Source organism: Zonotrichia leucophrys, chromosome 1A, assembly GCF_028769735.1.
Source record: "Zonotrichia leucophrys gambelii isolate GWCS_2022_RI chromosome 1A, RI_Zleu_2.0, whole genome shotgun sequence".
NCBI lineage: Eukaryota > Metazoa > Chordata > Aves > Passeriformes > Passerellidae > Zonotrichia > Zonotrichia leucophrys.
Window position 1 is genome coordinate 21,948,787 of NC_088170.1, and position 22,043 is coordinate 21,970,829.

At 40.6% G+C, this 22,043-nt stretch overlaps 1 protein-coding gene across 6 annotated transcripts in view; it reads left to right on the top strand.

Annotated features, from left to right (window-relative positions):
* The window catches only part of TBC1D30 (TBC1 domain family member 30), a 52,920-nt gene that overhangs the window by 16,106 nt on the left and 14,771 nt on the right, over window positions 1-22,043 (top strand). For 4 of the 6 annotated variants that reach the window (XM_064701870.1, XM_064701873.1, XM_064701868.1 and 1 more), the window contains exons 3-7: window positions 12,533-12,594; window positions 12,989-13,054; window positions 16,119-16,244; window positions 17,133-17,318; window positions 20,648-20,816. In XM_064701870.1, coding sequence (XP_064557940.1) covers window positions 12,533-12,594; window positions 12,989-13,054; window positions 16,119-16,244; window positions 17,133-17,318; window positions 20,648-20,816 — 609 coding nt within the window. Of the gene's footprint in view, window positions 1-6,690; window positions 6,983-12,532; window positions 12,595-12,988; window positions 13,055-16,118; window positions 16,245-17,132; window positions 17,319-20,647; window positions 20,817-22,043 lie in introns of those variants that run through there. The other 2 variants (XM_064701871.1, XM_064701872.1) reach the window with 2 other exon arrangements.

Here is a 22,043-nt window from a genome sequence, read left to right on the forward strand (position 1 = left end):
TGCTTTTCAATCTCACCTGGTTGTTGACCTGTACTTCTCTGTCTGCTAATGTGTTTGCTAATGTGTTTTCTCTTCTTTTGTTTTTTTTTTGAAGCAGGCAGTCTGAGGTTTTGTTGTACTTGTGCAGTACCTGTAGCAACAGTGCTGGAGCCCAGAATCGGGATTTGGGATTTACAGGCACTGCAATGAATACAAATAACTTCAATAGTATATCAGGCGTACTCAGTTTGTTGTTCACTATTATTGGCATAATAAGGTAAACAACTGCTGTCTTGTGATCAAGCAAAATTTGTCTAAGCTCCTTTTTGTTTCCCACGTAGATAGTTCTGAGTTAAATCTGTGCCTTGTTCTTTCAGTGTAGCTGTTGAACCATATGTTAAAAGTTTCCACATCACATCCGTTTTGTAATGTCAGTAAGGTTTTAGGGTTTTTTTCTGAAATATTTGAGGTGCCTGTGATCTGTACTGCATTATGTTTAAAAAACATGAGTCAGTTTCTACTTTTTTGGAATTCTTTCAATTCTCTCGTTTTAAGCTCTGGGATTCTCTCCTTTTAGGCTCTGGGAACAGTCCATTCCCAGTGAATGGGAATGGGCCTGGAGTGAAATAAGCCACCCTTTGTACCCAGCCGATTGGCATTAGTTGCTGTCACTTGTGTATTCGGGGTTGCTGAATTATCAGCAAATTTAAATTCTTCTATTCTCAAAATTAGTTTGACCTAGGAACTCCAGGCACTACAGAATGCAAGCTTATTAATGGTGTGGTAGTGAGAGATGGTGACATAGGAGAGTTAATAATTTATGAAGTAAAGTATTTGAATATTAATATATTCAGTCTTAGCTTGATGTGATTATGTTGTAGATAGGTTTAAGAAAATCTTCTGGCTTATTGCTGAGGGGTTTTTTGAAGAACTCAGGGAAAACAGGAGCTTTTTGCTCTACTGGATCAAGTACAGATCTGGGAGATGGGTTTGTGCAGTTCTGCTGTTGCTGCCTGTATCTCTGGTACTATACAGATGTTAAGTCTTTCTGCATGTCCCCCATTCATTTGCACAGTTATGTATCTACAAATGGAAAGAGGTTATGAGTAGGTTCAGAGGGATTACAGGCACATCTGTATGTCTGTTTTAGCAACCTGCAATGTTTTTGAAGGCTTTCAAATACTCACCTACACAATCCAATTGCATAAGCATCTTGTGCTACTCTATGAACAACCAAGGGATTGAGGGATTGCAGTCAGCCTTACCTGCACTGATTCACTGCCTTGGAATGTGGAGCCTCCCTAGAAGGGAAACTGGTCATTGCAGCTCCATACCATTGTGCTGTAAACTGCTTTCACAATTGATTTGCAGATGTATTATATTTTCAAGTGCTTTCACTAATGCTGGAAACTGTGGCATACTTTTCAGGGTGTATCTGACAGAAATTTCAAGAAGCAATATGACTATGAACTTTATTCAACTTGAAAGTACACTTACTAGATGCAACTGTCCATCATTCCCAAAGAATAAATTATGACCTACACTTGTGTGCTAGCTCTATTGAGGGGACCTTCTTGTCTGCTCTCATCAATCCTGTCCTAGTGCATGCAAGTGTGTAGTACAGGAGGGAAGAGTGGATAATGTGTATGGGAAGAAAAGGGAGAATTAGGTAAAAAATCCCCAAATCCCACAACTAAAGATCATAACAAAGAATCTTGAGTCTGAAATTTTGAATCCTGATTGTGAAAGCTGAAGGATCATGTAGTGCATATGCAGTTGTGAGCGTCTTACATGAGTTACAGACTTGTAGGTGAATTTCCTGTTGAAAGATATACACCTTACTAAGCAGTACTATTTAAATTATTGTCTCTAGATTAGTCCTCAATAGATATGGCTAAACAACATGCAAGCAATATTCTTTTTCTGATATCCTACCTATAAACAAGAGAATTTCCTAGCTCCTCTGCCATAAGCTCACCAAGAACAAGTGTGTTGTTTTAGGGCTTCCTTAAAAAGAAGGCTGTATTAAAGTGTAATTACCATGCTCTCAGTTTTGGAAAGGGAAATAAGTAATAAGGTTAGGTGCCTGAAGTTTAAAGGAAGAGGAAACATTTGACTAGCTGCATGCTTCCTTAGAATAAATCATATAAATTTTGTTCTCTGTTCCTGGAAATCATAGATGTTATTTCCTCTCCATTGTGTAGTTTATATTTTTGCTGAATACCTTTGCAGACAAGGATTGGCTCTGCAGCTTTTGTCTGTGATATTTAATATAGGATATAGCGAGGTCTTGACCTCTTTTGTGATATTTGTGTACAAAGTCATACAGATGATGACTAATACAATGAAAAGCTGTAAAATATTACAGTTGTGTTGAAGAGACTGTTGTGTGTGAACGCACTGCACCATTTTCCTGAGCCATTTTTCCTGCTTTCTACAAGTGTGTAGAATTAACCTTCTCTAGGCACAAATACAGTAGCAAAAATTAATTTTTGTATTTTTTCTGGAACTATCCTTTGTGCATTGAAGACAACCCTGGATTACTTGTCTGGCAACAGAAACCAGCTTGCTGGCAGAAGTGACTCTGTTAGTCCATAATCACATTTCTCCTTCTGCATGGCACAAATCTCTGCATAGGCAGGTGCTCCTGCAGCAGTGATGCAAACAGATACACAAAGCAGTGCCACAGGCTCTGTGCTTGGTGTTCCCCAGGGTAGGTGCAGGGGGCTGGAGGATCCCAGCACACACTCCCTGCACTCTGAGGTAGCACATCAGTACCAGGGGCTGTGGCAGAGCAGTACGGGCCCTGCAGGAGGGGATGCTCCCTTGCAGGCCCGGGTGGGAGGAGTGCTGGGCTCTGCCACCTCGCAGGCTTCTGTGTTCAAGGGAATTTCTGTGTTCAAGGGAGCTTCTGTGCTCATGCTGTAGCATTGCTGTAGCACCTGTGCCCCTGTGGTGCCAAGGACCCAACAAGCCAGAAACCTCTTTTCAAGCTGTCAGAAGTGGCTCCATCTTGTGTGTTGGAGGAGTGTGAAACTCCAGGTGGGTTGTGCTTGTTTTTAGACTTTCAGGACCAAGCAGAAGGAAGCAGGGCTGTTTTCTTCAGAGGGGATGTTTAATAATAGAACATGCATAGATCTGGGTAGGATAGGAATTTTGTGCCCCAGTGGTGGAGATGGCTTAATGGGCTAAATGTATTTAAACTAGTTTTGCCTTCTGGGATAATCTCAGACTGGCTTACCTTTTCTTGTCTCTAATGTGGATGTATTTAATTCCATTTGTTTTTTCTTGTATACTGTCATTTGAAAGTGAAATATTTTTTTTCTTTTGAGCCTCATGGTAAAATACAATACATGTCAAAACATATGTTGGTTTATTTGCTAGCTTCTGTCTAGCTATTGAAACCCTGTGGTAATAGAGTTACATTTTCTGGATACATTTTCTTGGGCTCTTTAAAGTAGTATATTGAGCTCTGGGACTTAGCAGATTTGATCAATATAATAGGTTTTCCCTTGTGGTTACAATGCATTTTTCCCCCTCATCCTATTGATATATATTTCTTTCTGATATATGCTGTATCATCAGCTGCTGTAGTGCTGCTGTTTAAGTGTAATTTCCAAAATCCTCTTGGACGAATCATATTACAGTATTATCATACAATATATTTACTCTATTTTTTCATGGGTACATGTAATTTTAAGTATTTTTGCTGACATTGGTATTGAGAATTGTGGCAAATAAGCTTTCTTCCCAGACTTTGACTGTTTTACTGGGATGTTGTGATGCAAATCAGAATTAAGAGAAGTCTCTACAATTTTCTGTGAAATAAAGGGGAGGATGTGGAGTTCATGAAATGAACAGTGACCCAGCTGAAGATGAAATACAGTAACCCAGCTGAAGATATCTTACCATTTTTAGTATTTTAATTACATTCAGTCTTCTTAGCACACATCAGAAGAGAAGTGGTGAATTGTGTCTTCTAGTAATCCTGGGCTTGGGCAGTTAAAGCTCCATGCAAACAAATAGATTCTTTAAAAGTAGATTGCTCTGTGGCCCCATTTCTGCTGGCTGTCCTTCTGTTCCTGCCACTGCCCCTTCTGTTTGTACTCATTGTCACTTTCTGTCAGCCCATGTTTTACCTCATTGTCACAGTGCAGACACAAGTGGGCTAAAGAATGGAGAGGTTTAATGTAAATGGAGTTGGTCAAAACCTGGCATTGACCTTGGGACTGACCACCCTTTGATTGCAACAAAGGAACAAGCATACACACAGTATTTTTAATTCTGGCCTTAAAATGGCATGTGTGGCAAATGGTGGTAAGATTGTAAAGAGGTACCAAATGAGGAGGTAAGGTTTTTCACTAAGTGACTCTTTTGTGTCAGAGGGAATACATGAAGTACAGAGGGAGGAAAAAAAGCAAAGTCTCAGGTTAATTATTACAAAATACTGGAGATGAAATATCTTGCCTGGACAAATGTTTTTGATTTTTTTTCCCCCTCAAAATCCTTTCTGAATGTCATCTGTCTTGTCAGTAAATGCAGATGAGGGCTTGTGGACATGACCAAACTTCCATGCACTGGTGGATCAAACTAGATTCATGATGATTAACATGTCCTGCCACAGGCAGATTAGAGGCTTTGCCTGATCAGTGATTAAAACCCAGCGCCATCCACTTTTCTAGAGGCTAGGTTCTAGCCCTGAAGATATGTATATGTATGCTTAATGGGAGGCTTATCCCCCTGCATCTAAAATCCATTTGTACTAATGATCCAGTGAGTCATCAAACCTATTAGTATGGCTTGGCTTCTTCATTTTGTCTCCTGAAGTTCGATTTTTGAACTTTTTCCTTCAGAATAACATTGTATTAATTGGCTGGCATGCGGGAAAGCTCCTTAATGGTGTGCTTGGAAGTATCTCTGTGCCCAGTCACAGTATGATTGTCCTGATTGTTTCCAGTTTTCTTGTAGAGACAAGATGACAAGTAGGAGAAATAGCAATGATGGGAATACTGAATTCTCATTTTGAGAGCTGGTTATCTTCATCAGCTAAATATTGATATCTTTCTTAGACCTGATTTCTAATTGTTTAAAAATTGGAGGTGACACAGTTTAGTGTGATGACTGATTCCCACTGTCTGGATAATGAGTGGTTTCTGAAATTTTGTTTATGGCTTCCAAGACTGGGCAACGGTGTGTGGTGTTGGATTAGTTAATCTTGAAATGATCCAAGAACGATGTGGTGCTATTTGCAAAAGGCGCTCAAGCAAGAGGAGAATAATATTACAGAGATAATATGGCTATTTCTGTATTTAAATGTTGCTGTTATAGTCCCATTGGTACAATCTGTACACCTAGGGAGACTAATTGATTTCAAATTTGATGCTTTAACCACTAAATCATCATCTCCAGCTGGCACTGAAATAAAGTGATTTGCATCATCTACATCAGCAGGGAAGTGTCACCTTTGTTAAAAAAAGAACCACCGACACACAGACTTAATTATCTATTCAGAGTGCAAGCTAACAGCTCAAATGTAGTGACTTTTCTCCAAAACCCAAGCAGATATTTAAAGAGGCATGATCAAAATCACACTTCTCTGAAAGCTTAACAGTGACTTCTAAAAATAGTTATAACTGATTTTAAAAAGAGGCTTGATTCTGTGTTTTATATTGTGTGTCTTTTATATAATTAGCTTACTGCTTATCGGTTGCCAGTTTTCTCTCTTCATAATGTGACTGAGGAACACAACTTTTTAATATAGGAGAAAAATGTTTCAAAGCTACAGTTGTTGGCAGGTAGACTGAGACTTCTGGTAGTTTGGCCTTTGAGCCTGACTAATGTAGTGTGATAAATCTGCTCTCCTTCCACAAAAATGCTGAGTGGTTTAGGTTATAAAAACTACCATTATTTCAAATGCTTTTCCTTCTTGTCAATCAAACCTCTAGTTTGAGAATCTCTGAAACCCTTTTAAGATGCTCTTAGGCCAAATTGCACTGGAAAATGCATCTAATAAAGTGCTTTTGAACAGCTTCTTTTAACTACTTAGTGCCTGGCGTGTTACCTGTGAGTGCAGTTGCAATGTAGATTCATGGAAAAGACTGTTTTTTTAGCTGAGGATTGTTGTGGTTTGTGCAGAGGATGTTCTGGGTCTCTTCTCTAGTGGGTGAAAAACTGAAGCTGTGCAGCAGCTTGCTTGTGCTGCTGCTGGGGCTGTCGCTGAGCAGGACCCCAGCCTGCCCTGGCACTGACAAGCTGTTAAAATCTTTGCTCTCCCCCTGCTCCGTGGTCTGATAGTGCTGGTCTGACTCCTTCCCAGGACAGCTTTTTGAAAAAGGCAGCAGGATTATCTATAAATGTCCAGCTGTAGGCCAGAGTACCAGGTGAGAAGACCCTTTGGGGGATATTTATCTCGTTTCATTCTCGGCAGAAATGTCAGTATTGCCGCTGTTAGCAGGCGTCAAGCGCGCCGCGTCCGCATTGCCCGTGCCGGGCGGTGTCCGCGCAGCCCGGGGCTTGTGCAGCTGTCCCGAAGCCCTTTGGCACAGCGGAGCCCCACCACTGCCCCCGGAGCTCCCTTCATTTCTAACCAGAGCTGCTGCTCCCCTCGCCCGCTGCATTCCAGGTGGTGCTGGAGGAGGAGGAGGAGGAGAGGCTGCTGGTTTATTCAGGCAGTGATGCTAGTGTTGTGGGCGGGAACAGCTTTTTTTTTTTTTTTCCCCTTTTTGTCTTTCTCCTCTCCTTGTCCTCCCTCTTCTCTCCGGCACTGGGACTTGGCAGCCTGCAGTGCGGGTCCCCGCACGCCATGCCCCGTAGCCCGCCGCCCTAGGGCTTGCCCCGGGCACCATGCGGCAGGACAGGCTCACGGGCTCGCTGCGGCGCGGGGGGCGATGCCTGAAGCGGCAGAGCTCGGGCGGCGGCGTGGGCACCATCCTCAGCAATGTGCTCAAGAAGCGCAGCTGCATCTCCCGGACCGCGCCGCGCCTGCTGTGCACCTTGGAGCCAGGTACCCGCGCCGGCCGGCCGAGGCTGCGGCTGCCGGCCCGTAAGCGGCTTAGCGGGGCGGGGGGAGCCGCCGGGGCCTCGGGGTCGGCTCGGAGAGGAGGAGGCCGCCGGCGGGGGATGAGGGCCGCGGGTAGGCGCGGGGGGCAGCGCCCGGGGGCGGCCCCGGGCCGCGGCAGATACGCCTCCCCGGCCGCTGCTGCGGCAGCCCCGGCGGGGCCCGGCCGGCGCGGGGCGCCGCGGTCGCGGCCTGGGGCCGGCGGCAGGTCCGGAGCGCGGGGCTCCCGCCCGGGCTGCGCCGGCCCGGGGCTCGGAGCGGGGCCTGCGAGGCGGCCCCGGGCTGGGGAGCGGCCGAGGCACCGCGGCGGGTGCGAAGCGGCCCCGGCGGGGAGCGGGGCCGGGCCCCGGCGGGAGGCCGGGCTTGGCGAGGCCCTGCGGGGAGGCAGCGCGCTGCTCCTGCCCCGGGGGGCTCCTCCTGCTCCTGTCCCGCCCGGCCCCCCATCTCCGCTCCGCTCTCCCCATCTCCTGGTCCTTTCCTCGCTCCTCCCGCCCGGCGTCGCCGCCTCGCAGCGCTTTTGCGTCGTCTGTCCCCAGTGCCTTTCTCCCTCGTCTCCTCTCTCCCGGGCTCTACGACTCAGCTTTGTGTCAGTCCCTCCCCGAAGTCTCCTCGCAGCCTCCCCAGACCTTCCCTGATAAACCTGCTACCTCTTGACCTGCCGGAGACCCCTCCTTCCGCCCAGCCTTTGTCTGCGGTAGGGTGTTGTCTAAATTTGCAACCATGCCTATACCAAGGGGAAGGCATCAGCTCTGCAGCTATGTTTTCTAGATCCTCCTTCAGTATCAAAATCTTTTAAGAACTGGATGGTCAGCAAACGACGTGTGTTTACTCGCGGGAGGGAGGCTCTCAACAGAAGCACAGATGGGTGATCATGAGTGAGTGCTAGATTCTAGTTGCCTGCCATCAAAATTTTGGATTTAAAAAAAAATGAAATATCAAGAAATTTAAATTCAATTTACTGTGTTAGAGCTGTCACTTGTAGCTAAAACGTTGTGGATCTGTTGCCTAATTTTAGGCATTTACAAAGCATGCAAGCCAGAGATCCACTGAAACATAGAGCACTGCATGGAAATAAATAAAGATCAGTTTCCCATTGTATTAGCTGTGTGTGCATCAAGCACACAATGCTCACTGCCTCTGTGTTTGAGATGGGTTCCAGAAGCTGTTATTAATAAGGTCTCAGATACATTTTGGTAGATTTCTGGGGTTGCTGTTTTCAAGGAGATTTCCTGAATTGTAATTCTCAAAGACCCCTGCTCCAGCAGTAGCCTGCTATTATCCCAGGTAATGACGTTATCTGGATAATGACATTCATGTATTTACACTCACACAAAGACCAGGGGATGTGATTGGGTGTAACTATGAATGCCACGGTCCTAAAAATCCCCCTGGTTTGGGGTTTCCATATTGTTCACATGTAGATAAAGACAATAACCCCATTCAGGATACATGTTTTCATAGAGTGGTGGAGATGGGACCCTTTAAAAATAAGCTGGATGAAATATTCTTCAGATTTACTTAACATCTTTGTTAGCTGTCTGTATTGTGAAGTTTTTCTAGACTGGAGGTTTTAGATGTGCTTTGATACATCTCAGTGAGCTCTGGCTCCTGGTAGAAGTGGTTTCATACAGAGTTAGTGAGGATGTTACTTTTAGAGATAAATTGCAAGGCTAAGAATCTGCCTGAAACAGCGAGCAGCATAAGGTGATAGTTTACGTTGACATTTCTCTTTCCTTGAGCATGGGCTCCTGCTGCACACAAATCTGCTTTAGGCCTTTTTCCTTGTTTATTTTTTGATAAAATATTTATTTGCATTCTGTGGGAGAGGTTTCAACAGCTGTGAAGTACAGCTGAGAACCTATAGTGCTACTTTGCAAGTTTAAAGCTACATCTGTACAGCTCACTAACATGCATCAAAACACATCATCTTCCTGCACTTTCTTCTGGTTTGATATTGCTGAAAAAAAATCCCAGATTTTGCCCTATTCTTTTGTTTAATGTTGCTAGGGGTGCACTGGGAATTTGTTTCTGTCACCCAGGTACTTGGCTGCCAGTATTTTTCTCTTCTCTTGTGGCTCTTTGTGTGGTTCTGTGCTGCATTTTGGTTATGCAGAGGAAGACTGAGGGTTTGGGAATCCTAGGGATATGATCTTCCCTCTTACAGCCTTTTCTTGTCAGGAGTTGTTGTGTATTTTACACAGGAAAGGACTGTGGTTGGGGGGGGGTTATATTTTCCTTATTTTAAATTCTTTTATTTTTTTATGACTTTTCTGCAGTGGTTTCTGGTGACAGGCTTGGAAGGGCATTGAACAGAGCTTATTTTGGCATTCCCCTACCTTTCAGAAATTTGTTGTCAAGCATGTACCTTTGTGTGTCCTTGTATTCATGGAGCTAATAATTCCAGAGTGTTCCCAGCATATTCCTGCTGTTATGAGTTAATATGCTTCTCAGACATGAAGAATAAGTTAAACGTGTGTGAACTGGAGGTGATATTTAATATGTCAAATGACACTATAGCCTGGCTGATTTGATGTGAAAGGGCAGAGTTGTACTGACAACACTTAAAGTAAGAACTACTGCTCTATGTGTGGTGCATCTAGGCCAGGCTGTCCCTACCAAGGAGCTGGGAGGAAAAGTTCTCTTAAGGCCTGAAGAGGTATTTTTTTTGCAAAAAGCAAATATTTATCTAAGGGAGAGGAATGTGACCCAAAGATGGAGGATTGTTAGACATGGGAAAATCCAGTGAAAATAGGTGCAGACATGCATGAGGGTTGAATGGGTGTGGGGTACTGAGGGGGAAGAAACAATTGGGGAATCTAAGTTAGTTTATGGAGAGAAGACAACTGAATAAAAAAAGGGGAATGATGGAGAAAGGAAGGATTAGGAAACCAAGAGAGGCTGAGTTAGGGATAGGCATTAGTTTCCTTGAAGCTCTGAAGCTCAGGGACAAATTCCTTGAGCAGAGTGCAGAAACTGCCGTGTAGAAAGATGATTCTTGTGCCAGAAGTAAGTAACAGGCAGGAGATGCTGCTCCTGTTGTGCTTCCTTGCTCTCTCTGTATGGTTGCAGCTTTTTTTACATGCTTACTTGCTGTATTTTTTATTAAGCAATGTTGTAATTTTTTGATTTTAGGAAATATAAATTCTTTAAAGTGGATGGGAATGAGGAACAATTCGTATATGCTCTGGGGTTTATTCCCCATGGTTCTTCCCCTCCCCTCCCCAAAACTGTCACATAATTTGATTTGGAAAGTACTTCCAATGCAGAACAAATAAAGGGACACAGATTCTGTGGCTTTTACAAGAGGTTGTCATGCATGGCCTGACCAAGCAGTTCCTCACCATGCTGAAGAGAGTGTGCTGCATAGTCTGGTGTTACCATGTGATGTAATTCTCATTTACAGTAATTTTCACACCTGTCTTAATTGTTTGCTATGATTTAATTAACTTTAGTAGATGGATGATCTCGTTTCAGTCTCATTTAATCAAGGGTCTCATTTGAAGGGTCTCATTTCAGTCTCAGGAGGGATATGTACTTTGACTGTAGTGTGAGCTCCCTGGTCATGATGCTTATGTAATTATAGATAGATTTTTCCTTGCTCTGAGCTTTTATTTTGCTGTACTTAATCTTTTGAAGACCTGGAAGTATCTGCTTGTGTCTTTCTTAGGAAGATTCTAAAACAGACAGAAAAGTTGTTACTAGGACCTTTTAAGTCTTAGAAAACTGTGAGTAATTAATATTTGGCTGCTGGGTTGAAATGAATACATGGTTATTTTGGAAGGCTATTGGTTCTTTGCTACAAGGTAGTGTTAGATAATGTGTCAGCATCTGTTACTTTAACAAAAGAAGTTCTCGGTCATGATGTATTTTTGTATGTATTAGTGTTTTACAGTACTTATTTTTTTTTTGCCTGAGAATGAAGTTCACATTTTCCAATTTCAGCAAACGTGATACAATTTAATCTTAGGTTGTTGCCATTGTTACATTGCTTTGAATTATTATGAAAAGATTGATCTATTAGGAGCCCCTGCCGAGTGCCATTGCGCCATGGGAAGGAATACTAATAAACAGTTACTTCCAGGAACAGCTATTAATTCTTCCATGTTTTTTCAAGACATATCTATTATGGTTAGAAGTCTTTATTTTTCTAAGTCTGACAAGCATGTCTTTTAGATCTGAAGCAGGGAAACAAGGGCACTAATCCCCAGGTCTCAGTGATGCAATTCTAAAACGCTAAAATTTTAAACAGCGCTGGAGTTTGTGTGATTTTTTTCTTTGTTTCTATTCACTCAACCCCAACAAAGAAAAAAAAAGGCATGGAGAAAAAGCTTTTGTCTTTAAGTATATAATTATCAGGTAGTAAGGTTAAAATTCCTTACCACTTCCGTATGCAAATGCTCAAAGGCATTTTACATTCCATAAATAGCAAATGCCACTACAGTTGGGTTTTCTGTCACACTTGTAGGTTTAGACCTCCAAAGAACTGGGTATTACTGGTGAGTTGATTAGCATGGATGTTAAATACTTAACACTTTGCAGGATTATAATCAGTTTGGGTTTTCTGTGTGTATGTATATATATATTTCTATGTTAAAACTGTTTGGCTTCGTATTGTGGAAAGATGAGAAGCTATGCATAACTTAATTGTAAATATGGAACAATAGCATTGTGTTAAACTGTGTAGGGAAAATAAAAGAGGGCTTCTTCCTTCATGCCAGCCGATGGGAGGGAGGGAATGTGATCTGTGCTGTGTTCAGCACCTGAGGTCTGGACAGCGGCATTTGAAGGATCTAGGAATTGCACGTTCAAACTGTGGGATGGAAAGCAAATTAAACATTTTACTGTTGATCATGTTCTGGCATACTCCAGTGCCATGTTGGGATCCACTTGAGATTCTGGTATTTTATGTAATATTGCATGAACAATTACTAGGCCTGCTTCATAACAAGTAAAATAGTTTGCTCATATGGCCAAAATAAAATCTAAGCTTAAATAACAGTACTACCAAATGTGTGTTATGGTCTGAGGAATTTGAAAAAAAAATATTCTTGACAGTAAAATAATTTTCACACACCAAACTTATAAATTAGTTTTGATTGACCTAATGTCAAGAAGCTGGCATAGATGAAAATAAACTGTCTGTGCATGTGTATTTTTCTGTGGAAGCATATGACAGTTTGCAGTGTACTAGTATAGTTTGTAGACCAGTGAACTATATGAATATTAGTGAAATAAGTTGTGCCAGGCTACATCATTAAAGAGAACATTACTGCATTTTAAAAGCATTTTGTCCGTGTACTTCTTACCACGTTCCTTGAATCTACTGTGAAGAAAAAATTCACCAAAACAGGTTGAAATGTAGTTGTTAAAATAGGAAGATAAAATTTTGTGTTCTTGTTTTAACTGTGGGATTTTTGTGTTTGGGGTTTTTTGGCTTCTTTTTGTCTTCTGAGCTAAATGAAGTAATGAGTTTTTTTGTGTTTTTTTTCTTTCTAGGGGTTGATACAAAATTGAAATTCACTCTTGAGCCATCTTTAGGTCAAAATGGTTTTCAGCAGGTAATTTGATTTATTTTTTTCTTGAATTTGTGAAGAAGTGGGTTCTCAGCAATCAAGGTGCTTGCCTAGTTCAGAAGTGCGTTTGTCATCATAATATCAGCATATTATTTGCAATTGCATCAAGAGCTGTTTCATTTATATTCAGAAAATGGAATAGGCTTTCATTGTTTGCTCAGATATTTCCTAAATCCTTGTGTCCTAGAATATTATACTTTAGTCAAATCATCAAGTAGTTAATCTGCATCTTCCCTGTGAGTGGATTAAGCAGTTAAACTCTGACATGTGTGCAGCAAAATGAAATGAATGTGCATGTCTGCAAGGTAGCAAATGTTGCTATGCTGTAGCATTAAACTAATGATGAATATTTTACATTTTGGGATGCTTTTTCTTTTAGTGGCATGATGCCCTCAAAGCAGTGGCCAGACTGCCCACAGGCATCCCAAAGGAATGGAGGAGAAAGGTAGGTAGACCTCCGTGCCTTGTGAGCCATATTACCTGTAGGTTTCTCAGGACAGTTGAATTACATCAATATTATCTGTTAGTGGGTTTTGTAATGAATATTTGGACCTTTTAAGTTGTACTGGGAATTTTTTTTCATTGTTTTCATTATTCAGTGACAGCTTCACAGTGCAGATGGAAAGGCTGAGGAGACAGGTAAATATGATGTTTTCAATAGTTGGGTTCTTTCTGCTTGAGGCTTAGGTAACTTGTTCTGGTGCAGATGTTATTGCCTCATACTGTCAGTCTCAAGAAATTGCACTGGTGAAATTGCCCCCACAGTTGAAGATAACTGAAAGGAGAACATATCTGCAGTGTAGGATGTCACACTTACGAAGGTGAAGTTGATAGATGCTTAATGTTGACAAGAATGCTTATAGAAACAGTTGTTGGGGAAAAGACAGATTACCAAAATTCGGGAAGTTCAAAGTCAGGAGTGATGCAGAATGGCAGAGTGCATCATTAATGGGAAATTGTGCTGAGTGTTGTAGAAAAGGGTCCATTGGGATTCTGCCAGACTTACTTTATTGCATTCTTCAACATTTGAAGTCCCCTAGTATAAAAAGAGGCATGTCTATTAATTTTTTCTTAAAAAATGAATCACACAATCTCAGCTTTAAAAACACTGTTTTAATAAAAATATTTTTTAAAATATTTATAAAATATGTAGTTCCATGTATAATATATAATAATATTATATATTATATATTATATAAAATTATGAATTATAATTGTGTAATTGTAATGATAAATTATAATTTTATATATTATATAAATTACATATATAAATTATATATAAATAATATATAAATAATATAGTTCCACATATTTCTGATGTATCAGCTTAATTTCTTTTTCCTGTTTTTTCTGTCTTTCCAAACCGAATTGTACTTCTTTACAAATCAGGGGAGAAGGAAGACAAGACTTCATGGCATTGTTTTCCTCATACCACGATGAATTTATTTTTAATATACAACTTCAATGAATCCTTATACCCATCTAACAGCCTTTTTTCTTTCCTGAAATATTCTTTTCCCACACTCCAGCAAGTGTCTCAGGCACTTTTCTGTGGTACATGAGTGGCAGAGGTCACAGAATCTCAGAAGGGCTGAGTTTGGGTGGAACCTCTGGAGTCATCTGGTCCAACCCCTCTGCCCAAGCAGGGCCACCTACAGCTGGTTGCCAAGGACTGTGTCCTGGTAACTTCTGAATATCTCCAAGGACAGAGATTCCACAACCCCTCTGGGAAATCTGTGTCAGTGCTCAGTTACCCTCATGGTGAAAATGTATTTCTTGATGTTTGAGGAGAACCTCCTATGTTTCTGTTTGTGCCTATTATCTCCAGTCCAGTCACTGGTACAGATGACAAGAGCCTGACTTCCTCTTCCTTGCACCCTCCTTTCAGGTGTTTATACACACCGTCAGGATTTCCCCAAAGCTGCCTTTTCTCCATTCTGAATGGTCCCAGCGCTCTCAGCCTTCCTGCATAGCAGAGATACTTTGCAATTGGGTGTCCCCAGCATATATTGGTACTTGGGATTGTTTCTTCCCAGAGACAGGATATTGTTCTTCTCCTTGTTGAACTTAATGAGGTTCTTGTCAGAACATTTTTCCATGCTGTCAAGGTGTCCTTGGGCTTATCAGCCACTGCCCCAAGTTCTGTGTAATCAGCAGACTTGTGTGTGCTCTGCCACATCATCCACCTCAGATCTGTCTTTCCTTTTCACTCTGCCCATCTCTGTGTTTGCTCACATGCTCACATGATGCTAACCAAAGAAGTAGTGATGAAAGGAGGTGTTGTCTTTTTACTGCCATTCCTTGGGTTCACAATGATTTTAAGGTAGATACTAAAATAGAGGAAGTATTTTGTGGTGGCAGCCTGCTGATTGCCTCCTTTGCTGTCAACAAAAGGAGCAGGGTTGACATCTGCATTATTGTTGTGGCATGTGGGCTGGCAGAGATAAAGAATCCAGTCAAACAACATCAGTAGGGTGTCAGCAGTGCTGAGGCTGTTGGGAGGCAGAACAGTGGCATTCCTCCACATGAGTGGCTTTACAAAAGTGTAGAATTTAAATATTAAAATTTAAATATTTAAATGCAGAAAACATGAGATTCTGTGAGCTGTCTATAAATTCCTTCATCATGCAGCTATCTCAGTGTTTAAATCTGTGGGAAGTGTCTAAATTTCTTTTCTCACTTGAGTGAATTAATGGCTGATATAAAACTTGACCAGTTTGCTTTCATGATTTCTTTCAGTTTCCTGAAAAAAGGTCCTTTGTTGTTACTTGTTGTCATTGTATGATCTGTCATGTGCCTTTCATGGTTCAGGAAGTTTTCAAATTTTTAATAAAGGTCCAGCCTTTGTCTTGGATACACATGCATAAATCTGTTCTGGCAATTATTAGGCTTTAAGAGTCGTGAATATGTTTGTTTCAGAACTCCCTGTAGCACCAACAGTTTAGGAAACCCTCTTGTAAGAGTAAGCTGTTTTGATCCAAATCATGCTTTCAGATCAATCCCAAATGGTGAATACTAGATGGTATTTGTTCTGCAAACTCATCAGAAGAGACTTCTGATAAAGAGAAGCACCAACACTGCTAGATTTCTTTTGGGAGTTTCCAGGAGACGTATCCATGGTTGAGTTTGAGGAAAGCCAGCAGCAGTGCTATCCTTTTATCAAACTCTTTATTGGTTATGAGGATAGAAGGTCTGAACTGACAGAGGGTCCTTGCCTTGTGTTTCCATTTTGGAGGGCTCCTGTGAATTCACTGACAGCTGATTTGCATCTTTGTAAGCAGCCCACAGATCTGGATGTTTACTGCTGACCATTTCCTTTCTTTCTGTTCTAGGGAGCAAGGTATTAATTTAATTGTGCAAAAACTGTTCTGGCTAAAATCCTCCTCTGCATATTTCAAATCTAACAGCAGGTCACGTGTGGGTGAAGCTGATAAGGTTCATCTAACAATATATTTTGACACTTTATATTTTATCAGAGAAATAATTAATTTTACCATATGTTTTTCTAGGTTTGGTTGACCCTGGCTGATCAGTACTTACACAGTATAGCCATTGACTGGGACAAAACCATGCGTTTCACATTCAATGAAAGAAGTAATCCTGATGATGACTCTATGGGCATCCAGATAGTAAAGGTAGCCAGCTAATTTGTTATTTCTTTTCTAATTTTTACATGAAAAGTTGACATTTGAATTTGGATTTATTTTCATCTCTGCAATTGCTTTGGCAAAAAATGTATCTTAATTCCCTTTTTTTTGTCTGCTTTGTTCCTTTTGCACTAGTCTGGTTAGTGTTGGCTGGGAAAAAGATGCTATTTCTGGGTTTTTTTCCTTTCATTTTTACTTTCTTTTCATTTTGAAAAAGTGCTGGAGTTAATGAAGACAAAGGAACATAAGTGGGTTTTTTCCTTCTCTGTAAATAAGCACAAATGTTTTCTGGGAGTAAAAGCATATTTTAAAATACAGCAAACTAACATTCTTCAGTTGTTTTACAGGAGTGAAACACATTTGCCTATTTGTATTTCTCAGCTGATTAATGTTTAATATTTAAAGCAGTCAGCCATTTTGTACATTTTGCCTTTCACTTATAAATCACTTAAATTTCAAGGACACAGTTTCTGGCTTGTGTGTTTGGAAAAGTCAGTTATCTACTAGTTCTTTTATACTTTGATAAAAACAGATGCTCTTTTTTGTTCAATTAAGCAGCTGTTGTGCCTTGCCTGTTTGAAACCCAGAGATTTATTAACATCTTCTGTGGCAATGCGTTATAAACATCTTTTAGGGGACTTGTTTACTTAAGAGCTTGCTGAAACTATTTCTTTTGGGTAGGATAAAGGTTTAACAGCCTAAAAAAGAGTTTTCATCTCTTTTTGAGTTTTTCATCTCTCATTTGGGAGTAAGTACTGGGAGGGTGGAGATGGAAGGAAAACTGGAACAGGAAAGAGAACTAACAGGGGATGGAAAATACACATCTTTTCTCTGCTTGTCTTGTAATTTTTATTTTTAATTTTTTTTCCTTTAAAGGACCTTCACCGAACTGGCTGCAGTTCTTACTGTGGCCAGGAGGCAGAGCAAGATCGAGTGGTATTAAAACGTGTTTTGCTGGCTTATGCCAGGTGGAATAAATCTGTTGGCTACTGCCAAGGATTTAACATACTAGCTGCACTTATTCTGGAAGTAATGGAGGGCAATGAAGGGGATGCCCTGAAAGTGAGTAAAATTTCTTTTAGTGTCGAAGATTGCTTTTACTTAGTGAACTATAGAATGAACCAATGTGTGAATTTTGGAGACAGACTAAAAGAGCACAACTCAAAAGAGTTAGCTGATTTATAGTGGTGAGCTTTTTATTTTGTTATCCTGTCTCAGCTAAAATGAGTAGTTTGAATGTTATCAGTGTTACATTTTTTTGTTGAAAAAAAAAAAGTGGGACCACTGCTACTTACTATAGGATATCTTATTCCATAATCCCAAATCTGCTTGCAAACACTACAGGTAGCTGAAATATTAAAATTTCATTATCATCATCTTATGTGGCAGCTCCATGTGGGGCAGTTGATAAATTGGCCATATTTCAAAGCAAATCCTAGGGAAACACTAAATATCCAAAATGAAAGTAAGTCACTTTGAAGCTAATTTCTGGACCGGATTAGTCTTACATTAGTTTTGTTTTCTTAGATGGTTTTTATTGTAAATAAAATAAAGCTTCATGAAATTTATAATATGTCAGTAAATGGAACTACAGTTTACTACAGGACATGGTTTAAGGTTTGGCAAGATCATGTGCAATTTCCTTTAATAAATTTGCTCATATGTGTGAGTTGGTCTCAAATTAATGAAAGATGACTGTGACTCTTCAGAAACTGAGCTGTTTGTTTTGCCTTAGACAATGATTTAAATAGGGTAAATATTTAAATTTTCTCCTAAATAGTGCTCCTATTATTATAGAGCTCCTAAAATATAAAGCTTGTGGCAGTAGAGTCTAGCTAGCTGATAATTAATCCTTCATTCTAGACAGCTGCCTGTAATAGGAAGAAAATACCATAATATAGCAACTTTATATCAGAGAGTAAAATTTCCTTACAATAATTCTTGCTTAAGATTTCCTCAATATTTTAACAGTAATTTACCACATTATCCTATAGGAAATAGGCTTGCCCAAGGTTTATGAAGTCCAAGTTGATGATTAGAACTGTGTGCATCCTTGTGTTGTCCGTTATTGTGCGTTGTGTTAGGCTCCTTGTGTGGAGGAGACAATGAATGGAGCCAGGCTGCCCCAGGGAGGTAAAGCCCTGAAGGCTGTTTGCACCAAAACTGGTCTTACCTGGCAAAAATAAGAATGGGAAAAAAATTATCTTTTCCAAGCTTAGTGTGGGCTTTGCCATGTTGGGATTTTCCCAGAAGACAGAGGGAAGAGGGGAAAGGCAAGGAAAGGAGCAGGGTGGATGGGAGGAAATAAGAATTTGGTATTAGCATGTGATGGTTTTGCTGTAGTCACTGCCACCTAATGGAAGCAGTGAGTGTACAGCTAGAGAGGCCTGTAAAGGTGCCCTGAGGATTGTAGCTGTGGGATAGCTGTGCTGGGGTTATGGTAGAATCTGGGGTTAAGGGAGCAAGGGTATCCTTAGGGCTTGGCAGTCAGGTCCCATTTCTGGGGAGGACATTATAAACAAAAGTTCTGTGTCTGGAAAGCATCTCTCAGGAGCTAGGAAACAGCAGGTGTTACTGATGCCAAGGGGCTTTAACAGCACAGGACCCAACATGGTACATTCAGTGAATGCCCAGCCAGTATACTTGAGTGTTAGCTAGTTAAGGTAAGCATTAAGTTAAATCCCAGGAGATGCCTCAAAGTTAGCCTACAGAAATTATGGTAAGCAAGAAAATCCCATCTTGCATGAGTAGAAGCTATTAAAGTCATAGATACTGAAACGTAAAAAAGTTTTTCTTGAATGTTATTGGGTGGAAATGCTACAGAATCAAATGATAAAAATAAATATGTACAGATATGTTACAAAGAAAGTATCTATTGCAAACTGGTAAGTACATGAACTGCTTTTCAAAAAAAAGTCTTCTCAAAGCAATTCACATGTTGGTGGAACAGAATGAACTTAAGTGTTGAATAAGATTTCTCTTCTTTGTGCTCTCATATATCAGAGATCAATGAAGGGATAATATTCAGTGGGAAGGGAGCAGAGGCCTTTATAGAAGGGTGTCTTTAACATGGAGGTTTATAGCTTATGTTATCAGGAATTAATTAAAACACATTGTAAGGTAATGTTGCTGTATTAAGTTACTCTTCCATTGGTTGAAATACATCTGAACAAAATAAAGCATATTTTCACGAGACTGTGGGGTAACCCACCATTCAGCAAAGGTTACGTAATGCATCTGACAAAATACAAGCCTGTCATGTAGAAGCTGTTGATTTGCCTTTGTTGACTACTATTCCACATGCTTTAAAACATGGAACATAAGACTGCTATTGCTGGAGAAATCTTTCAAGGACAAGTGGCAGTACGTGGTCACAAGCAGCTGGGGAAGAAAAGAAAGCAGTAAGACTCTGTCAGGTGGTGCTCTTGGTAGTCCTGAGTGTGAGAAGCTGTTTCTGTGGGCCTCTTATGGAGAGAGAGGGATTGGAAGGAGGACTGTCTCCTATATGTGAAGGTGCAATGCTTCTCTTGAGAATGAAAGTCTTTATGAATCATGGTAAGGGTGCTCATATGAGAGAAATGTAGAAGAGATGCAGACGGGATGACTGCAGGCTCTCTGGATGAGGCTAGTAGAGTGGCCATAGAGATCCTAAAAGATCCTGAAGTGAAAGGTCAGTGTCTTCTGTTAGGCTGATGATCATCATCAGCTTCTGCATGTTTTTTGTTGCATTTCTTCATTCTCAAAAGTTTGACAGTATCCATTTAATTCCTTACCATCCATGTAGTTGAGCCACCTCACTTGAAACAGATGTCTGCTTAAAATGTCTCACTCTGCTTAATTTAGCACCTTCTAAAGTGACAAGATGGAGTGCAGCATATGGTAACAAATCACAGTAAAATATATGGAGAATTTCTTTTTAAAGAACAGTGTCTTGCTTTTTGGAGAAGCAAAATAGGGGATTTGCAAAATCAGTCTTCTAGTTGTGGCATTAACCAGAGAAGGGATAGTGAGACTCTAGAGCAGTGGAAAATCTCATAAACAGTTCCAACATCAGAAGTGTCAAAAATTGTTTTTGGTGGGGATTATGCTGCCAGCTTAGGCATAGCTTACTGTGACATTGATTTCAGTCATTGATTTCAGTAATTTCATGGTTCATAAATTCTGGACAGTTTCAAGAGGCCTCTGTACCTTGAATGTTTGTGGATACCTAGGGTACCTGAGGATGCTCAAAGTGTTAATATTTTCTCCCCATATAAACGGAGATACCATAAGCATGTGTTGCCACTGGCTCCAATGCATTCTTTAGTGAACAGAGAAATTTTTTTTTCTGTTATTCCTAGAAAATAACTGCTCTGTAAGTCCTACATGATAGCCTTTCATTCTGCCCACAGATCATGATTTACCTAATTGATAAGGTGCTTCCTGATAGCTACTTTGTCAATAATCTTCGTGCTCTCTCTGTGGATATGGCTGTTTTCCGAGATCTTTTACGAATGAAGCTTCCTGAACTGTCCCAGCACTTAGACACCCTACAAAGAGCTGCTAACAGAGAAAGTGGAGGTATGTTCAACAGAAAATGCTGTTCAGCTCTGTCTTGCTGTTGTTTCATCTGAGCACTGATTTAAAAATACAATATTTTAAGTGTTTACATGAGTTTATTGCTTAGAATATGTATTTTAAATTTTTAAGATGAAATATGATGGTTTCTGTTACTGATAACCTGAACATAAATAGGCGTACTTCCAGGAAGAAACAAAGGGAAAGAATTTGGTCCCACCACTAGCTGCAAACAGAATTGGGATTGACAAGAATATACAAAGCATGGAGTGACAACACTAACACTTAGCTTAGTACAAGGGCTACCTTGGAAAGGTAATTTCTTGCCTTAGCTCAGGATAGGTGTCCTCCTACTGCTCTGTGTAGTTGCTGGCTCACACAGCTATTCTGGGAAGAGTTACAGTATGGGAGCCAGTGAGGGATGGTTAGTATTTCTTCACCTGGATCCTTACCAATATACAGGTACAAAACTCAGAAGTATATCTTGGGTTCCTACCTGAAAACTGGCTTTGCATTGTGATTTTTCTTTTTTCCTGGCACAGCATTCCATCCGGACTTACAGCTCTTTAATTTGGGGATGTTCTGGGGAGGGTAAGAGGTTTTTTGTTAGTTGATTTGGTTTCTTTTTCAGTTGGGAAGATAAGTGCACCCTGAGTTCCACCTTAGAAAAGATCTGCTACTATGTTCCATGTGTCTATGCCCAAACTGTGTGAAAAACAAACAAATGGTATCAAGGAATTATTTCCTGTTTGAAAGTGTTTTCACAGGCTGGCCTCTCTGGTCATGGCCTTCAGTGCATCAGTTGATACTGGGATGCACCAAGTGTTCTCTGAGCGTAGCGAAAAAGTAACATTTTAGAGTTTCAGCCTGAAATGCTACATTTTGTTTGAAACTTAACAAGTACACCAGGATATTAAAATAATAGATATGACTTACAGAGACAGTCACCTTCACCTTATCACCATGTAGATAAAGACTTATGCCATCAGTTGGTGAAAAAATGCAGCATTTTGTGGCGAAGTTGGTGGGTTTGGGTTTTTTTTTGATAGAAGCTTTTATTTCATATGGCTTTGGGGAAGGAGAAACAGTCTTTCTGAAATAAAGGAGAAAAGTGTGGTGCTGTATTCCAGGGTTTCTAGTCCAAAGCCAATGATGCTGCTTAGTTTTTTGCAGTACAGCATAATGGAAGGTGATTATGTAATTTTTCCATTGTTCTCAGCTTATCTTTGG